The following is a 21,217-nucleotide window of genomic DNA, read 5'->3' on the forward strand; positions in this document are numbered from 1 at the left end:
GTCCCTGACAGCACTTGCAGTGCTGCACCTCGTCCCAGGGGAATTTATTCTTTCATTGGGCAGATCTGACTGTTAGGATTTCCCAATGTCAGCTTCAAATCTGCCTCCTTCCTACCTTCTTCTTTTGGTTCCAGTTATGCCTCTTAACATTGCATAGCACAAATCTTGTGCTATCTATCCCTTTTTCTCGAATTAAATATTATTCATCTGTCAACACCCATCTCAAATCCTACCTCTTCTGTGTTACCTGCCCTAACAACTTCTCCCAGGGGTCTCTGTGTCCTCTGGGTTCCTTAAGTATTATGTATACTTGTGTGGATCATTCCTTGGCATTTATGCTTTAAGGCCTTAGTTATCTTTGGCTCTCTTGAGGCCTTCCTAACAAGAACATATTCTTGAGGCCTGGATAGTCTCAGTCTTTTTAAAATGTCTATTTCTACATCCCTTCAACATGTTGCATTGGGTAGATAACTATATACAAGTGTGCACAGGTCCTCCATGGACTGGTCCTAACCACAATTATTTTGCTTTCTTCCTACCACATTTCCTCACAAAAAAACCTCCACTCTAATCTAATCCAACTGCCAAATTATATCCTAGGTCTTCCTCCTTTGCAAATAACTTCTTTCTATCTCAACCTCTCTGCCTCTAGGTCAGAGAATATTACTCTAGGGTACATGAACTTCTGGAAACTGTGCACAAAAATGTGTATTTTTTTTTTTTTTTTTTTTGGTGGGAGAGAGGGTTTCACACTTTCATATACAATCCTCAAAGGGTCCCAAGACCCCTTACCAAAAGATTAAAATCCACGGTTGTAATGTTTTTTGTTTTGTCTGCTCAACCAAGTCTCTTTTTTAGAAGATCAGCTTATGCTCCTGGACCAGTGAACCTTCTATATGGGGCAGGACTTTTCAAGGCTCTGAACATATATGTATCAATTTCTATGCCATTAATTTGACTGATTTATTTTGTACCTTGTGAAAACTATAAAATTAGTACCTTCACTGTGATATAATTCTTCTGTTATTTAATGTTTCACGATTGCAAACTCTTCAGATAGGTTCAGTGCCTTTTGTTACATGTATTACCTTGTATGAAGCAGGTACTCAAAAATAATACTCTGGACACACATAAAGATGTTGAATCATCTTCAAATTAATCAGTGTATAGAAACTGGATCCTAAAGGTATATATCATAGTCGTGACGTTGTTGGAGCTGGGCAAAATGCCACAGTTAGCTGCCACCTCACCTCTGCTTTACGAATATTTTCTCTAGCTTCATCTATTTTCTGTTCCAACTCTGCTCGGCTTTGTTCTGATACTGCAACTCCATGACATTCCAGATCATCTAGTACCTATTAAAGAAAATAGGGAAATGATGACTATTTTTTTTTCTCTATTTTTTCTTAAGTGACTAGTGTATTTAGGTAATTTACTAGGTTTCAGTGACAAGTGGCCATGATTCCTTTTTTAACCTTTAATTTTTTCACTTATTTGTTAATTATAAAAAAACAAACCCTTGATATAATTACAAAATTGCAAAAGTAGCAGAAAGTCCTTTCGTCCCTTTCCCCTATGGCAACAGCTTATATAACTATACTACAATATAAAAACCAGGATATTGACATTGGTACAAGCTACAAACCTTATTTGGATTGCATGTTTTGATATACATACTTTCGATTTTTAAAAATTACATGAATATACTGTTATAAAACAACAACTAATATAAAATGGCACATCCCATCAATTTACATGTATTTTTCCAGACTATTGCTTGTGTATTTCTACATACTTGAAGTTTTGTTTAAAATGATATGAAAAATAGATCTAAAATGAGATCTATCATCCCTTCAATGTGTCTAAGCAAACTGTTTATGATTGTACAAATAGACTGACTTCATTCTCTAATCCATAGATTCAACAGTTTAGCTGTACCATTTTTATTTACTCTTTTTCTACTGCTATTTGAGTTTCCGAATTTCCCAATATTATAAATAGTACTGTACAAACAACCTTGTTAATGACTCTTTGAACACATACAGGAATATTTATTTAAGATAAAAATACAGAAGTGAAAACTGTGTATTTTAATTTAAATAGACATTGCTGAGTTGCCCCCCAAAAATTATATCTCGTCTTTTACTAGTACTGTGTGAGAGCATATTTTTCTGTATCTTACCAACATTAAATACTGTCAATCTTTAAAATTTTTGCCAAGATGCTATATACACGAAGATCATCTCATTTCAATTTTAATTTCTCTAATAGACAGCATCATTTCATATGTTGGTCATCTGTATTTATTTCTATTTTTATAAATGGACAGTTCATAGCCTCTATCCATTCTTGTTTTTTTTTTTTTTTTTTTGTCTTTTTGTTACTTATTAAACATCTTTCTAGATATTAGTCCTTTATCTGTTATGTCAGACGTGCCAGAGGTGTCAGAGGTGCCTGGGTGGCTCAGTTGGTTAAGCATCTGACTCTTGGTTTCAATTCACGTCATGATCTCACGGTTCATGGGTTCAAGTCCTGCATCAGGCTCCATGCTGCAGTGCGGAGATTCTCTGTACCGCCCCCCTCTCCTGCTTGAGCTCTCTCTCTCAAAATGAATAAATATTAAAAAACAACACAAATGTCTCATTCTATTCCTTTTCTCGTAACTTTTTAACGTTCTTTAGTTTTATAGAAATGTTTATTTTTTATGTGGTCACATTTATTGGTTTCTTCCTTTATGGGTTCTGGGTTTTGTGTCTTGCTTAAGAAGTCATCTGTAGGGGCGCCTGGGTGGCTCAGTCAGTTAAGTAATTGACTCTTGATTTTGGCTCAGGTCATGATCTTGTGATTTGTGAGATCAAGCCCTTGTATTGGGCTCCACACTGGCAGCGTGGAGCTTGCTTTGGGATTCTCTCTCTCCTTCTCTCTTTGCTCCTCCCCCATTTGTTCTCTCTCACAAAATAAACACTAAAAAAAAGTCATTTGTAATATACCAAAAATTTTCTATATTTTCCAGGTTTTAATCATTTGTGTTTAGCACATGTCTCTTTAATTACTCTAAATTTATTCTGTATTACAGTGGAAGGGAGGAATCTAACTTTATATTTTTTCCCCAGATGCACAGACAATTGCTCTAATACTATTTACTGAATAAATCCTTCTCCCAAAGATTTGAAATGCCATGAACAATTTTATTATGAAAAATTTCAAATATACTCAAAAGTAAAAAGCCTAGTATGCTGAACTTCCAATATACTGATCATCAAGATTCAACAGTCAGCAAGATTTTTCTACATCTACATTGCTTAGTCTTTTTTTTCTTGGCTAGATTATTTTAAAGCAAATTTCAAACATCATGTCATTTCACTACTACATGCCTTATTAGAAGTCTCTGAAAATATGAACTTTAAGAAAAAATAAAACTATAATACCATCAACAGACCTACTAATGAGTCCTTTGGTAGCCTTACTATGCTGTTCATCATGAAATTTCTTTGGCTTTTCAAAGTGACTTTTTTATGGTTGGTTGATTTCAATCAGTATCTAATGGTCCATATGCATACAGATCATTTTTTAAAATATATTTGTTAATTTCTGTATAATACCAGTTTTAATTACTATGGTCATTATTGTATTTCAGTATGTGCTAAGGCACATAAGTCTCATTGTTGTTCTTGGCTATCCCTGCACATTAAAAAAAAATCCAGAAACATTTTTAGAGCCAGATTTTTTTTTTAATTATTTTTTAACGTTTATTTATTTTGGGGACAGAGAGAGACAGCATGAATGAGAGAGAGGGAGACACAGAATCGGAAGCAGGCTCCAGGCTCTGAGCCATCAGCCCAGAGCCTGACGCGGGGCTCAAACTCACGGACCGTGAGATCGTGACCTGAGCTGAAGTCGGACGCTTAACCGACTGAGCCACCCAGGTGCCCCTAGAGCCAGATTTTTAAATTCCTTTGAAAATATTTTTTTAGGGGTGCCTGGCTGGCTCAGTCAGTAGAGTGTGTGACTCTTGATCTTGGGGTTGTTAAGTTCAAGCCTCATGTTGGGTGTAGAGATTACTTAAAAATAAAATCGTTAGGGGCACCTGGGTGGCACAGTTGGTTAAGTGAGTCTTGATCTTGGCTCAGGTCAAAATCTCATGGTTCATGGGTTTGAGCCCCACATCGGGCTCTGTGCTAATGGTTTGGAGCCTGCTTGGGATTCTGTCTCTCTTTCTCTCTGCCCCTCCCCCACTTGTGTGTGCTCACTCTCTCTCAAATAAAACAAAAAAATTTTTTAAAAAGAATGTAAAATAATTACTAATTAAAAAAATAAAATCTTAAAAAAAATCTTTTTTAGTGTTTATTTTTGAGAGAGTGAGTGAGCAAGAGAGAGAGAGAGAGAGACAGAGAGAGCGCACTAGTGGAGAAGGGGCAGAGAGAGAGAGAGAGAAACAGAATCTGAAGCAGACTCCAGACTCTGAGCTGTCAGCACAGCAGCCGATGCGGGGCTTGAACTCACAAACTGTGAGATCATGACTTGAGCCAAAGTCAGAGGCTTACCCGACTGAGCCACCCAGGTGCCCCAATAAATAAAATCTTTTAAGAAATAAAAATATCTTTTTGGTTTCATTGGGATTGCATTGAAATTACAAATAAATACAAAAATCCACATTTTTTTTTTGGCATCTCTCCACAATTACTCAGGTCATCTTTTATGTTCATTGGTTAAAAAAAAAATGTCTTCTTACAGGTCATGATATTTCCCTGGTTAATTCATCATTTTACTGCTATGGTGAATTTTTTTTTTTCTAATTGCATTTTGTAATTTATTATTTCTAGTTACTAAGAAATCTAATGATTTCTGTGATAGTGTTAAATCTCTTCACCTTATTGAGCTGTTATTACGTCTGTTTGACAGTTGGGTCACATATTTTGGGGAGCCCACAATCACATCATCTATAAATAATGACAGGTGTACCTTTTCCTAATATTTAAACACTTTATTTTTCTTTCATTAATGTACTGACTAAATCTTATGACACTAAAAACTAGTGGTGATGATGGGTACTGTTTTCTTATTTTACCATTTTAGTAGGGAGAATGGCTTCCAAACATGTCTACACCCTAATTTCCTGAAACTGTTTATATGTAAAATATAATTTACACTTATATTAGCGTTATAGACCTTAAGATAGGGAGATTATTCTGGATTATCAAAGTGGCTCAATCTAATCATTATGACACCTTATAAGCACAGAACTTTCTCCAGCTGGTATGAGAAAAGAGAGGGGCCAAAAACAAGTCAGGGAGATTCCAAGCATGGGAAGGGTTCAATGCATCATTGCTGACTCTGAGATGTACGAGCCCATGTAGAAGGACCAGAGAGAGTAGCCTCTAGGAGCTAAGGGTAGCCCCTAACTGACAGCAAAGAAGCAGGGACCTCAGTCCTACAGTTATTAGGAACTAGATTGTGACAACAATCTGAATGAGCATGGAAGTGGGTCCTACTCCAGAGAATTTTGGCCTTGCTAGAGCCTGAGCAGTAAAATCAGCCAAGCCCACCCAGACTTCTGATCTACAGAACTGTGAGATGAGAAATTTGTACTGTTATTTTAAACTACTAAGTTTGTGGTAATTTGTTATGGCAGATATAGAAAACTAATACAACCCCATCAAGTATAATGTTTGCAGTAAGTCTCAGGAAGATATCCTTGTTAGGATGAAAAGTTCTTTATCTTGCTGGCTGTGAATTTTGTTTATTTATTTATTTATTTATTTATTTATTTATTTTTTTTCAACGTTTATTTATTTTTGGGACAGAGCGAGACAGAGCATGAACGGGGGAGGGGCAGAGAGAGGGAGACACAGAATCAGAAACAGGCTCCAGGCTCTGAGCCATCAGCCCAGAGCCCGACGCGGGGCTCGAACTCACGGACCGCGAGATCGCGACCTGGCTGAAGTCGGACGCTTAACCGACTGCGCCACCCAGGCGCCCCTTGTTTTTTTTTTTAATGTTTATTTATTTTTGAGAGAAAGAGACACAGAGCAAGTGGGGTAGGGAGAGAGAGAGAGGGAGACACAGAATCAACTTAACCAACTGTGCCACCCAGGCACCCCTTGAGACACAGAATCCAAAGCAGCTTCCAGGCTCTGAGCTCTCAGCTGTCAGCTGGAAGCCACGGACCATGAGATCATGACCTGAGCTGAAGTCGGACGCTTAACTTACTGAGCCACCCAGATACCCCTGTTTTATTTTTGAATCATTAAGAGATAACAAGTTTTATAATATGCTTTTTTGGTAACTATAAAATAATCATAGAAATTTTCATCTTTACTGGATAAATGCAGTTTATTATACTGATAAATTTTCTAATGTTGAATCATCCTTGCACCCTAGTCATGTGCTTAAAACATGGCTAGATTCATTTTTATTAAAATTTATTTAACATTTTTACAAGTTTGTTACATCTTTGTTAAAAATCACTGGACTATATACGTGTGTGCCTATTTCTAGACTCTATTTTGTTCTATTCATCTGTAAGTCCTTTCTTTTTTTTTTTAAAAACCATTTATTTATTTTTATTATTTATTTACTTTTAAAAGAGAGAGGGCACAAGTGTACGAGGGGCTGAGAGAAACCCATGAGGGGCTGAAAGAGAGAGACAGGGGGAGAGAGAGACAATCTCACGCTGACAGTGCGGAGCCCGAAGTGGGGATTGAGCTCACAAATTGGAACATCATGACCTAAGCCGAAGTCAGGGGCTTAACTCACTGAGTCACCCAGGCACCTCCTGTAAGTCTATTCTTACACCAATACTACAGTATCTTGATTTTTGTAGTTTTATATCTTGAAATGAGGTAGAGTAAGCCCTCCAATTTTATTCTTTTTTCTTTTCTTTTTTTTAATATATGAAATTTATTGTCAAATTGGTTTCCATACAACACCCAGTGCTCATCCCAAAAGATGCCCTCCTCAATACCCATCACCCCCGCCCCCCCCATCAACCCTCAGTTTGTTCTTTAAGAGTCTCTTATGCTTTGGCTCTCTCCCACTCTCACCTCTTTTTTTTTTTTTCCCTTCTCCTCCCCCACGGGTTTCTGTTAAGTTTCTCAGGATCCACATAAGAGTGAAAACATATGGTATCTGTCTTTCTCTGTATGGCTTATTTCACTTAGCATCACACTCTCCAGTTCCATCCACGTTGCTACAAAGGGCCATATTTCATTCTTTCTCATTGCCACGTAGTACTCCATTGTGTATATAAACCACAATTTCTTATCCATTCATCAGTTGATGGACATTTAGGCTCTTTCCACAATTTGGCTATTGTTGAGAGTGCTGCTATGAACATAGGGGTACAAGTGCCCCTATGCATCAGTACTCCTGTATCCCTTGGGTAAATTCCTAGCAGTGCTACTGCTGGGTCATAGGGTAGGTCTATTTTTAATTTTTTGAGGAACCTCCACACTGTTTACCAGAGTGGCTGCACCAGTTTGCATTCCCACCAACAGTGCAAGAGGGTTCCCGTTTCTCTACATCCTCTCCAGCATCTATAGTCTCCTGATTTGTTCATTTTGGCCACTCTGACTGGCGTGAGGTGATATCTGAGTGTGGTTTTGATTTGTATTTCCCTGATGAGGAGTGATGTTGAGCATCTTTTCATGTGCCTGTTGGCCATATGGATGTCTTCTTTACAGAAGTGTCTATTCATGTTTTCTGCCCATTTCTTCACTGGAGTATTTGTTTTTTGGGTGTGGAGTTTGGTGAGGTCTTTATAGATTTTGGATGCTAGCCGTTGGTCCGATATGTAATTTGCAAATATGTTTTCCCACTCCGTTGGTTGCCTTTTAGTTTTGTTGATTGTTTCCTTTGCTGTGCAGAAGCTTTTTATCTTGAGGAGGTCCCAATAGTTCATTTTTGCTTTTAATTCCCTTGCCCTTGGGGATGTGTCAAGGAAGAAATTGCTGCAGCTGAGGTCAGAGAGGTCTTTTCCTGCTTTCTCCTCTAGGGTTTTGATGGTTTCCTGTCTCACATTCAGGTCCTTTATCCATTTTGAGTTTATTTTTGTGAATGGTGTAAGAAAGTGGTGTAGTTTCATTCTTATGCATGTTGCTGTCCAGTTCTCCCAGCACCATTTGTTAAAGAGACTGTCTTTTTTCCATTGGATATTCTTTCCTGCTTTGTCAAAGATTAGTTGGCCATATTTTGTGGGTCTAGTTCTGGGGTTTCTATTCTTTTTTTTTTTTTTTAAATTTTTTTTTTCAACGTTTTTAATTTTATTTTTGGGACAGAGAGAGACAGAGCATGAACGGGGGAGGGGCAGAGAGAGAGGGAGACACAGAATCAGAAACAGGCTCCAGGCTCTGAGCCATCAGCCCAGAGCCTGACGCGGGGCTCGAACTCACGGACCGCGAGATCGTGACCTGGCTGAAGTCGGACGCTTAACCGACTGCGCCACCCAGGCGCCCCTGGGGTTTCTATTCTATTCCATTGGTCTATGTGTCTGTTTTTGTGCCAATACCATGCTGTCTTGATGATGACAGCTTTGTAGTAGAGGCTAAAGTCTGGGATTGTGATGCCTCCTGCTTTGGTCTTCGTCTTCAAAATTACTTTGGCTATTCGGGGCCTTTTGTGGTTCCATATGAATTTTAGGATTGCTTGTTCTAGCTTTGAGAGGAATGTTGGTGCAATTTTGATTGGGATTGCACTGAATGTGTAGATAGCTTTGGGTAGTATTGACATTTTAACAATATTTATTCTTCCAACCCATGAGCACGGAATGTTTTTCCATTTCTTTATATCTTCTTCGATTTCCTTCATAAGCTTTCTATAGTTTTCAGCACACAGATCTTTTACATCTTTGGTTAGATTTATTCCTAGGTATTTTATGCTTCTTGGTGTAATTGTGAATGGGATCAGTTTCTTTATTTGTCTTTTTGCTGTTTCATTATTAGTGTATAAGAATGCAACTGATTTCTGTACATTGATTTTGTATCCTGCAACTTTGCTGAATTCATGTATCAGTTCTAGCAGACTTTTGGTGGAGTCTATTGGATTTTCCATGTATAATATCATGTCATCTGCAAAAAGTGAAAGCTTGACTTCATCTTTGCCAATTTTGATGCCTTTGATTTCCTTTTGTTGTCTGATTGCTGATGCTAGCACTTCCAACACTAGGTTAAACAACAGCGGTGAGAGTGGACATCCCTGTCGTGTTCTGGATCTCAGGGGGAAGCTCTCAGTTTTCCCCCCACTGAGGATGATATTGGCTGTGGGCTTTTCATAAATGGTTTTTATGATGTTTAAGTATGTTCCTTCTATCCCGACTTTCTCGAGGGTTTTTATTAAGAAAGGATGCTGAATTTTGTCAAATGCTTTTTCTGTATCAATTGACAGGATCATATGGTTCTTATCTTTTCTTTTATTAATGTGTTGTATCATGTTGATTGATTTGCAAATGTTGAACCAGCCCTGCGGCCCAGGAATGAATCCCACTTCATCATGGTGAATAATTCTTTATATAAGCTGTTGAATCCGATTTGCTAGTATCTTATTGAGAATTTTTGCATCCATATTCATCAGAGATATTGGCCTGTAGTTCTCTTTTTTTACTGGGTCTCTGTCTGGTTTAGGAATCAAAGTAATACTGGCTTCATAGAATGAGTCTGGAAGTTTTCCTTCCCTTTCTATTTTTTGGAATAGCTTGAGAAGGATAAGTATTATCTCTGCTTTAAATGTCTGGTAGAATTCCCCAGGGAAGCCATCTTGTCCTGGACTCTTATTTGTTGGGAGATTTTTGATAACTGATTCAATTTCTTTGCTGGTTATGGGTCTGTTCAAGCTTTCTATTTCCTCCAGTTTGAATTTTGGAAGTGTGTGGGTGTTTAGGAATTTTTCCATTTCTTCCAGGTTTTCCAGTTTGTTGGCATATAATTTTTCATAGTATTCCCTGATAATTGCTTGTATTTCTGAGGGATTGGTTGTAATAATTCCATTTTCATTCATGATTTTATCTATTTGGGTCATCTCCTTTTTCTTTTTGAGAAGCCTGGCTAGAGATTTATCAATTTTGTTTATCTTTTCAAAAAACCAACTCTTGCTTTCATTGATCTGCTCTACAAGTTTTTTTAGATTCTATATTGTTTATGCTCTGATCTTTATTATTTCTCTTCTTCTGCTGGGTTTGGGGTGTCTTTGTTGCTCTGCTTCTATTTCCTTTAGGTGTGCTGTTAGATTTTGTATTTGGGATTTTTCTTGTTTCTTGAGATAGGCCTGGATTGCAATGTATTTTCCTCTCAGGACTGCCTTCGCTGCATCACAAAGCATTTGGATTGTTGTATTTTCATTTTCGTTTGTTTCCATATATTTTTGAATTTCTTCTCTCATTGCTTGGTTGACCCATTCATTCTTTAGTAGGGTGTTCTTTAACCTCCATGCTTTTGGAGGTTTTCCAGACTTTTTCCTGTCGTTGATTTCAAGCTTCACAGCATTGTGGTCCAAAAGTATGCATGACATGATCTCAATTCTTGTATACTTATGAAGGGCTGTTTTGTGTCCCAGTATGTGATCTATCTTGGAGAATGTTCCATGTGCACTCGAGAAGAAAGTATATTCTGTTGCTTTGGGATGCTGAGTTCTAAGTATATCTGTCAAGTCCATCTGATCCAATGTATCATTCAGGGCCCTTGTTTCTTTATTGACCGTGTGTCTAGATGATCTATCCATTGTTGTAAATGGGGTATTAAAGTCCCCTGCAATTACCACATTCTTGTCAATAAGGTTGCTTATGTTTGTGAGTAATTGTTTTATATATTTGGGAGCTCCCGTATTCGGCACATAGACATTTATAATTGTTAGTTCTTCTTGATGGATAGATCCTGTAGTTATTATATAATGCCCTTCTTCATCTCTTGTTACAGCCTTTAATTTAAAGTCTAGTTTGTCTGATATAAGTATGGCTACTCCAGCTTTCTTTTGACTTCCAGTAGCATGATAAATAGTTCTCCATCCCCTCACTTTCAATCTGAAAGTGTCCTCAGGTCTAACATGAGTCTCTTGTAGACAGAAAATAGATGGGTCTTGTTTTTTTATCCATTCTGATACCCTATGTCTTTTGGTTGGTGCATTTAGTCCATTTACATTCAGTGTTATTATAGAAAGATATGGGTTCAGAGTCATTGTGATGTCTCTAGGTTTCATGCTAGTAAGCGATGTCTCTGGTACTTTGTCTCACAGGACCCCCCCTTAGGATCTCTTGTAGGGCTGGTTTAGTGGTGATGAATTCCTTCAGTTTTTGTTTCTTTGGGAAGATCTTTATCTCTCCTATTCTAAATGACAGATTTGCTGGATAGAGGATTCTCGGCTGCATATTTTTTCTGTTTATCACATTGAAGATTTCCTGCCATTCCTTTCTGGCCTGCCAAGTTTCAGTAGAGAGATCCGTCATGAGTCTTATCGGTCTCCCTTTATATGTTAGAGCACGTTTATCCTACGCTGCTTTCAGAATTTTCTCTTTATCCTTGTATTTTGCCAGTTTCACTAGGATAGGTCGTGCAGAAGATCGATTCAAGTTACGTCTGAAGGGAGTTCTCTGTGCCTCTTGGATTTCAGTGCCTTTTTCCTTCCCCAGATCAGGGAAGTTCTCAGCTATTATTTCTTCAAGTACACCTTCAGCACCTTTCCCTCTCTCTTCCTCCTCTGGAATACCAATTATGCGTAGATTATTTCTCTTTAGTGCATCACTTAGTCTCTAATTTTCCCCTCATACTCCTGGATTTTTTTTATCTTTTTCTCAGCTTCTTCTTTTCCCATAATTTTATCTTCTAGTTCACCTATTCTCTCCTCTACCTCTTCAATCTGAGCTGTGGTCGTCTCCATTTTATTTTGCAGCTCATTAATAGCATTTTTTAGCTCCTCCTGGCTGTTCCTTGGTCCCTTGATCTCTGTAGCAATAGATTCTCTGCTGTCCTTTATACTGTTTTCAAGCCCAGCGATTAATTTTATGACTATTATTCTAAATTCACTTTCTGTTATATTGTTTAAATCGTTTTTGATCAGTTTGTTAGCTGTCGTTATTTACTGGAGGTTTTTTTGAGGGGAATTCTTCCGTTTCGTCATTTTGGATAGTCCCTGGAGTGGTGCGGAACTGCAGGGCACTTCTCCTGTGCTGTCTTGAATAACTTGCGCTGGTGGGCAGAGCCACAGTCAGACCTGATGTCTGCCCCAGCCCACTGCTGGGGCCACAGTCAGACTGGTGTGTACCTTCTCTTCCCTCTCCTAGGGGCGGGATTCACTGTGGGGTGGCGTGGCCCGTCTGGGCTACTTGCACAGTGCCAGGCTTGTGGTGCTGGGGATCTGGTGTATTAGCTGGGGTGGATCAGCAAGGTGCACAGAGGCAGGAGGGGCAGGCTCAGCTTGCTTTTCCTTCAGTGTTCCACTTCGGGAGGGGCCCTGCGGCACTGGGAGGGAGTCAGACCTGCCGCCGGAGGCATGGATCCGCAGAAGCACAGTGTTGGGTGTTTGCGCAGTGCAAGCAAGTTCCCTGGCAGGAACTGGTTCCCTTTGGGATTTTGGCTGGGGGATGGGCGAGGGAGATGGCGCTGGTGAGTGCCTTTGTTCCCCGCCAAGCTGAGCTCTGTGGTCCGGGGCTCAACAACTCTCCCTCCCGTTGTCCTCCAGCCCTCCCACTCTCTGAGCACAGCTGTTAGCTTATAACCTTCCAGATGTCAAGTCCTGCTCGCTGTCGGAACACACTCCGTCCAGCCCCTCCGCTTTTGCAAACTAGACTCGGGGGCTCTGATTTGCCAGAGGGCTGCCCCCCGCCCCGGCTCCCTCCCGCCAGTCCGTGGAGCACGCACCGCCTCGCCGCCCTTCCTACCCTCTTCCGTGGGCCTCTCGTCTGCGCTTGGCTCCGGAGACTCCGTTCTGCTAATCTTCTGGCGGTTTTCTGGGTTACTGAAGCAGGTGTAGGTGGAATCTAAGTGATCAGCAGGACGCAGTGAGCCCAGCGTCCTCCTACATCGCCATCTTTCACTCTGGAAAGGCTTGTTCTTATTTTTCAAAATTGCTTTGGCTATTCTAGATCATTTGCTTTTCCATGTATGCTTTAGAAGCATTTTGTCAATTTCTATAAAAATCCCTGCTGGATGTTTGACTTGGATTGCACTGAATATATGGATTAATTTGGAGATAGCTGCTATTTTAAAAATATTGAGACCTCTACAAATGAACAAAGAAAAAAAGAGATAAACCAAAAAACAGACTCTTAAATATAGAGAACTGGTGGTTACCAGAAAGGAGGTAGCTGGGAAGATGGGTGAAATAGGTTAGGGGATTAAGAGTACACTTACCATACTGAGCACTGAGTAATGTATGGAAATGTTGAATCACTATATTGTACACCTGAAACTAACATAACATTGTATGTTACCTATACTGGAATTATCATAAAAAAAAAAACTTGAGTTCCCCATGTTAAAAAAATAAAAATAAAATGAAAATATTGATACTTCTTTTCCATTAGTCTGTATGTCTGTCATGCCAATACTACAATGTTTGGACTACTTTATATTTAATACTTTGAATAGCTTTGTAGTAAATTTTTTAATGTTTATTTATTTTGAGAGAACAAGAGAGCGAGCAGGGAAGGGGCAGAGAGAGGGAGTGAGAGAATCCCAAGCAGGCTCCACACTGGCAGCACAGAGCTTGATGTGGGGCTCGAACTCATGAACCAGGAGATCATGACCTGAGCCAAAACCAGGAGTCAGACACTTAACTGACTGAGCCGCCCAGGCACCCTTTTGTAATAAGTTTTAAGGTCAGGGAGTAGGAGACTTTCAACCTTGTTCTTTTTCAAGACTGTTTTGGCTACCTGGGGTTCCTTGAGATTCCATATGAATTTTAGGATGGGTTTTTCTATTCCTGCAAAAAAATACCGTTGGAATTTTGATAGGGATTGCACTGAATCTGTAGATCATTTTGGGTGGTACTGTCATCTTAACATTATCTTCCATTCCATAAACACAGGATGTCTTTCTATTTACGTATATCTTATTTAACTACTTTCATCAATGACTTACAGTTTTAAGTGTACAAGTCATTTGCCTCTGTGGTTTATTCCTAAGTATTTTATTCTTTTTGATGGTATTGTAAATGGAATTATTTTCTTAATTTCCTTTTTGGATTGTATATTGTTAGTGTATAAAACATAATTCATTTTTGTGTAATTTTGCACTTTGCTGAATTTGTTTACTAGCTCTAATAGGTGTGTGTGAGTATAAGATCATTTCATTTGTGAACAGAGATCATTTTACTTCTTTCTTCTCAATTTGGATCCCTAAAAGGCTGTGAAGGCTGTGGCTAGGACTTCTAGTTCTATAAAGAATAGAAGTGGCAAAAGGGGCATCCTTGTGTTGTTTCTGATCCTAAAGGGGACATTTCCAGTTTTATACCATTTAATATCACTGCTTTTTAACAAATTGATTATGAAACGCTTTGGTGTGATCTTTGTGTTTTACCTTCCTGGGGTTTGTTGGGCTCCTTGCATTTATGGGTTTACAGTTTTTTATTAAACTTGGATAGTTTTAGCTATAATTTTTCAAATATTTTTTCTGACTCTTTCTTCTGTGTCTCCAAATATATCTTTAACTCCCAAAACGTAATAGATCACATATTATCCTAGAGAGATTAATGATGCTCTTTTCATTTTCATAAAGTCTTTATTTCACTCTCTGTGCTTCAGATCAGATAGTTTCTGTTGCTATATATACTTTTAAGCTCGTTTTTTTGGTGCCATCCAATCTACTGAATTTTTCATTTCAAATATTGTATTTTCAGCTTTAGAAGTTCCATTTGGTTCTTTTTTTTAATGTTTATTTATTTATCTTTTTTAACGTTTATTTATTTTTGAGACAGAGAGAGACAAAGCATGAACGGGGGAGGGTCAGAGAGAGGGAGACACAGAATCTGCAACAGGCTCCAGGCTCTGAGCCGTCAGCCCAGAGCCTGACGTGGGGCTCGAACTCACGGACTGCGAGATCATGACCTGGGCTGAAGTCGGCCACCCAACTGACTGAGCCACCCAGGCGCCCCAATGTTTATTTATTTTTGAGAGAGGAAGACAGAGAGACAGGGAGACAGAATCCCAAGCAGGCTCCACACTGTCAGTGCAGAGCCTGATGCGGGGCTCAAACTCACAAACTGTGAGATCATGACCTGAGCTGAAATCAAGAGTCAGACACTTAACCAACTGAGCCACAGGTGCCCCCCACCCTCCCATTTGGTTCTTTTGTATATCTTCCTTTTCTTTCTTCAATATGTTCATGTTTGTTTTCTTTTAAATTCTTGAACTTACTTACTGTTCTAAAGTCCTTATTTGCTAATTCCATCATCTCTAGCATTTATCGATCTGCTTTAATTGATTTTTCTTTTGGTCATGGATCATATTCTTCTTGCATTCTTTAATATCTAGTAAATTTGATTCTTTAAAAAAGTTTTTTAAAAGTTTATTTATTTTGAGAGTGAGAGACAGAGAGAGCGAGCAGGGGAAGGGCAGAGAGGGAGGGAGAGAGAGAGAATCCCAGGCAGGCTCCACACTGTCAGTGAGGAGCCCAATGCAGCACTTCAACTCACAAACTGTGAGATCATGACCTGAGCTGAAACCAAGAGTCTGATACTTAACCGACTGAGCCACCCAGGTGCCCCAAATTCAAATTTTTTGTTTAAATTAATTTTTTAAAATTTTATTTTAGAGAGGGAGAGCAGGTGGGGGGGGAGAGGGGGAGAGAGAGAGGGAGAGAGGGAGAGAGAGAGAGAGAAGGAGAGAGAGAGGGAGAGAGAGAGGGAGAGAGAGAGGGGGAGAGGGGGAGAGGGGGAGAGAGAGGGAGAGAGAGAGAGAGAGAGAGAGAGAGAGAGAGAGAGAATATCTCCAGCAGGCTCCACGTTCAGTGCAAAGCCCGATGCAGGGTTCGATCCCATGGCCCTGGGGTCATGACCTGAGCTGTAATCAAGAATTGGATGCTCAACTCAATGAGCCACATAGGTATCCTGCAAATTTTACTCTTGACATAATAAATACTATGTTGTTAAATGTTGGATTTTGTTTCCTTCCTTTGAAGAGATTTTTTTTTTCTGGCAGGCAAATAAATTACTTGTGGATTAGCTTGATCTTTCTGAAGCTTGTTTTAAAGCTCTGTTAGGTTAATTCTAAAATAGCCTTATTCTAGGACTAATTTACCCCTGGAACCAATGTATGATCCTACTGTAGTCTCTTGAATGCCCCAAATGATCCATGAATAGTCAACTAAGAGCAGCCTCAACCTTGGCTAGGAACAACTTGAATGTGTCCTAGCCCTATGTGATCTCTGGGAATCGTTCAGTTTATCTCCACTGTCATTCTCTATCCAGTATTGTAGAATTTCACCATATGCTTATGTGGTTTAGTATTCAACAGATTGAAGGGGAGACCTACGTACATGTTTGGAATTCTTTCTTTGCATCTCCATGTTGTCTGGTACTTTGCCCTGAAATTCATGCCACATCAGCTCTTTGAACTCTGATTTCTGTCATCTCAACTCAGTGAGTCTGTGGTGCCCTGCTTAAGTTCTCCCTCCCTACACTGCAATATAGAAAGGGCCTTTAGGCAGAAAGCTTGAGAAGTCATACGGCCAAGTTCAGTGTTATTTTTTCTCTCAGGTTTCACACTCCTGTTATTACCTGTTGTACAGTGTCTGAAAACATTTGTTTCATATATTTAGACTAGCTTTATAGTTGTTTGTGAAGGAGGGTAAGTGTGTGATCCCAGGTAACTTATCATGGCCCAAAACAGAACCCCTTAACTTTATTGCTTAAATTATACCTTACAAGATTAAAGCCTATCATAGGTCATACTACAAAGAAATGGAAAAGTTGTTGAAATCTGCCTGTCTCTATCTCCTAGCAGAAAGACACAACATGCCTTGACATCAGAGAGAGGAAGCAGATTTATTTTTAATATCTAAACATTTACTTTCAAATATAGTAAGGCATTTTAATGCAACAGTCTCTTTACGTGTTTTACATTTTGACGTACAAAGCTGCAGTAATTAATCACTATTTATTGGATATATGGTAGACAGATAACTTGTCTCTCTAGTTCACAAATTCTTTGACAGAGATATACTGTGTTACAGGCAAAAAGCCTTATCTGTCTATGGATCTCATTTAGATGACCAGATTCTAAAATTCAAACTGGAGTCTGATGCCAGGCTTTGGAGGATTTGGGTAAAAAGGGGAATTTTATTTTGCATGCAAGTGGGATGTGAACTGTTATACCCAGAAAGTAGACTGTGGCTATTTTCAAAAAAAGTTACAATATTTCCCATTCCACATGTTCTTGCAGAACCTTGCTGTTTCCCTACCAAGAAGTGGAGTTTATGTTCTCTCTCCTTGAACTTGGACAACAGGCCTTTGTGACTGCCTCAGTTAACAAAAATATGACACAAATAGTATCATGTTATTTCTGAGGCTCGGCCAGAAAAGATAACATAGCTCCTACCTGGCTCACTCTTGGGACTCACACCTTTGAGGCCCTGTGCTACCATGTAAGAAATACAGCTAATCTAAAGCCACTGTGCTGGAGAGACTGAGATGCATGAGGAGCTCTACCAGTTCCAGCTCCCAGCTGTTCAAGTCTTCCTGTTCCAAGACCAGATATGTCAGTGGGCAAGTCTGTGAGGTGACTCCTGCAGTGGTCACTATCTGATTGCAACCACGTGGGAGACTCCCAAGTGAGAAGTGGCAAGCTAAGTCCATCCAATCCCCAGAGTGCTAAGAGACAAGTGAAATATGCTCTTTTTGTGGCATTAAGTTTTAGGCCATTTGTTTTACAGCATTAGATGAGTGGAACACTGAATGTGGGATGCCTGTGGGGATGTCCAAGCAGGTGAGAGGATATATGAATACACAGAAGAAAGGCCCAATGTTGAAGATACTAATTTATGATTTGTTGGTAAGCGAAACCATGGCACTGGTTGAGACTGCCAGTTAAGGGACTAAAGAATAAGAAAAGATAGCTTAGTACAGAAACCCAAGGAATCTAAATATTTAAATTGTGGGGTGGAGAAAGAAGAACTTAGGAATTGCCACAGAGGCAGAAGGAAAACCAGGACAATGTTAAGACAGGGATAACTAGAGAAGAGAGTGTTTCAACACAAAGGGAGCTGTCAATTGTGATGAAACTGCCAACAGGTTTTAAGAAATAAAAGTGTCCATTTTGGATTTTGCAACATAGATATCATTGGTGATTTGGGCAAGTGCAGTCTGTATGAAGTGCAGGGAGAGGAAAGAAGGAAAAGTCCAAATGTTATGGGTGAGAGATTAGGAAATACAGATATTAAATATGGAAAATTCTTTTAATATGTTGGATATGAAGATAAAGACAAAAATTATAAATAAAGGGAAATTAGAAAAAAATTTACTACACCTAAAGTAATTTCTTTGTGCTTAGAATTTAGTCTTGAAGATACATTTTTTTTTGGTGTTTAATTTTAATTTTTTAATTTAATTTAAATTTTTTATTAAGTAAACTCTATGTCCAACATGGGGCTCAAACTCACGACCCTGAGATCAAGAGTCACATGCTTTATTGACTGAGCCAGCTAGGCACCCCTTGAAGACACATTTTCATGGAATCTACAATTAAGACTTCAAAAAACTTGTCTAGGGAATTAAAAGCTTAATTCAACACAGGCATATCTCTTCCACTACCTGAAACACGGTAACACTATCACTAGGCTTTCTCAGGCAATTCTATGGCAAAAAAATAAATTACTAAGCTGCTGCTTGAAGGGCTTAAGGAATTTTTTTTATTATAACTTATGTATGTATGTATGTATGTATGTATGTATGTATGTATATCTATTTATTTATTTTGGGAGAGACAAAGTGAGAGAGGGAAGGGGGAGAGAGGGAGAGAGTGAGAATCCCAAGCAGGCTCTGCACTGTCAGTGCAAGCCTGATGTGGGGCTTGATCTCAGGAACTGTGAAATCATGACCTGTACCAAAATCAAGAATCTGATGCTTAACTGACTGAGGCACCCAGGCGCCCCAGGCTTAAGGAATTTCCAAGCTAAGTAGATAGCTGAGAGCATACAGCTGAATGGTGAGAAATTACAGAAAAAAACATAGGATATTTTTCACATTAATAGAACTCAACTCATTAAATTGGTTTGACATTTGGCTTAAGCTAAATGTAGCCTAAGACTCTCTACTGCACTTACCCGTTGTTGGTGAACAATGTTTTTGTGCTCACGTGCCACACGTGTAGCCCATTTTCGAGCCTCCTTGTTTAGACTGTGCTCCTCTGTGGTTCCAGTTTCTGATTCTAATTGTCGGCTCTACAACGTAAGAGAGAACAGAGACCAAATACTGTTATCCGTACTGAACTCACTACTGTTTGTAAGTGGACCAGAGGGCCTTCACTTAATCAGCACTCTAACCAAGCCATGCTCCACTACTGTGGGAAGCAATGTCTCATGTCAGAACATCAGCAGAAAACTAAGAGGACGGAATGAAACCATAAATGACCACAGGTTTTTCTGTTTTGTTTTGTCTTATACTGCTTAATATCAAAGCTGCATCTCTAATACTGGGTGTGAAGAAAAGCTAGCTAACCAAAGAAGAAAAAAAAAAGTATTCATGCCAATCTACTATGACATTAAATAGTTGCATAGTTGAAATAGAAACAACCCAATAGTTTCAATGGCATTAAAAAAAAAGAATCAATGGGTAGAAGCACAAAGAACAAAATAATACAGTAACAGCAACAGAAGCTTTCTGTCCATGAAAATACTGGGTTTACTTTAGTTTTAGGTCCATAACCAATTCACCAAAACCCCTCAAACCAGTTTTTGCCCTTCCTCTGGACTTCAGTGTCATAGGAAATATAGGGGTGCTATATTAAATGATCAGTAAGGGTTTCTTCTAGCCCTAAAATACTATTACTCTGTTTCACAAAGAACACACTTCAAAATCTAAATTAACAACAGTAATAGTTTAACTTCTACTGTACAAAGTATTGTGAAAAGTGTTTCATGTAATATTTACAACCTTATGAGATGGGTCATACAGCCACCTGATAGAAAAGAAAACTGAGGCTCAGAGAGGTTAAGTAAACTTTCTGGTGTCTACCAGATATTAATTGTTACGACTTTGATTACACAAGTCTGATTCCAGAATCAGAACTATTAACCAATAAACTATTTCAATTTCCCCTAAATTCTTAAGAACCCATGAAAAAATGTAAAACTGGGAAAGCAAACAATTTCTTAAATATGAATTATCCAAAGAGGATTTTAATAGAAGCAAAATTTATAGTGGATAGATTTTAGAAAACTGATTTTTCTAAGGCTACAAAGCTCAAAATTGGTAAAGGAGAATTTGTTAAACTGGATTAAAACAGTATTTCTGTTGGGAGGATTGTAGGCAAGGGTGAAAAACTTTTACTCTATGCAGACATTTCAGTTAAAGCTAGATTATACAATGATAAATGCATTGAAATAGAGGAAAAGAATCAAAATCAAAATCTAAGCAACTTCACAATTACATTTTATATTCTTTCTTTTACTTTTTTAATTTTTTTAAATTTATATCCAAATTAGCATATAGTGCAACAATGATTTCAGGGCTAGATTCCTTAATGCCCCTTACCCATTTAGTCCATCTCCCCTCCCACAACCCCTCCAGTAACCTTCTGTTTGTCCTCCATATTTCAGAGTCTCTTATGTTTTGTCCCCCTCCCTCTTTTTATATTATTTTTGTTTCCCTTCCCTTATGTTCGTCTGTTTTGTCTCTTAAAGTCCTCATATGAGTGAAGTCATATATTTGTCTTTCTCTAATTTTGCTTAGCATAATACCCTCCAGTTCCAACCATGTAGTTGTAAATGGCAAGATTTCATTCTTTTTGTTTGCCAAGTAATACTCATTGTGTGTGTGTGTGTGTGTGTGTGTGTGTGTGTGTGTGTGTATACACCACATCTTCTTTGTCCATTCATCCATCAATGGACATTTGGGCTCTTTCCATACTTTGGCTATTGTTGATAGTGCTGCTATAAACATGGGGATGCATATGTCCCTTCAAAACAGCACACCTGTATGCCTTGGATAAATACCTAGTAGTGCAATTTCTGGGTCATAGGGCAGTTCTACTTTTAATTTTCTGAGGAACCTCCATACTATTTTCCAGAGTGGTTGCACC

At 38.8% G+C, this 21,217-nt stretch overlaps 1 protein-coding gene across 6 annotated transcripts in view; it reads right to left on the reverse strand.

Annotated features, from left to right (window-relative positions):
• The window catches only part of FCHSD2 (FCH and double SH3 domains 2), a 302,118-nt gene that overhangs the window by 36,163 nt on the left and 244,738 nt on the right, over window positions 1–21,217 (reverse strand). For 4 of the 6 annotated variants that reach the window (XM_086678247.1, XM_025928470.2, XM_086678246.1 and 1 more), the window contains 2 exons: window positions 19,242–19,358; window positions 1,251–1,355 (listed from right to left, as the gene is read on the reverse strand). In XM_086678247.1, the coding sequence (XP_086534373.1) occupies window positions 1,251–1,355; window positions 19,242–19,358 (222 nt within the window). The remainder of the gene's footprint in view (window positions 1–1,250; window positions 1,356–19,241; window positions 19,359–21,217) is intronic. The other 2 variants (XM_086678251.1, XM_086678249.1) reach the window with 1 other exon arrangement.

This window comes from Puma concolor, chromosome D1 (assembly GCF_028749965.1).
Source record: "Puma concolor isolate L17-30 chromosome D1, mPumCon1.1.hap2, whole genome shotgun sequence".
NCBI lineage: Eukaryota > Metazoa > Chordata > Mammalia > Carnivora > Felidae > Puma > Puma concolor.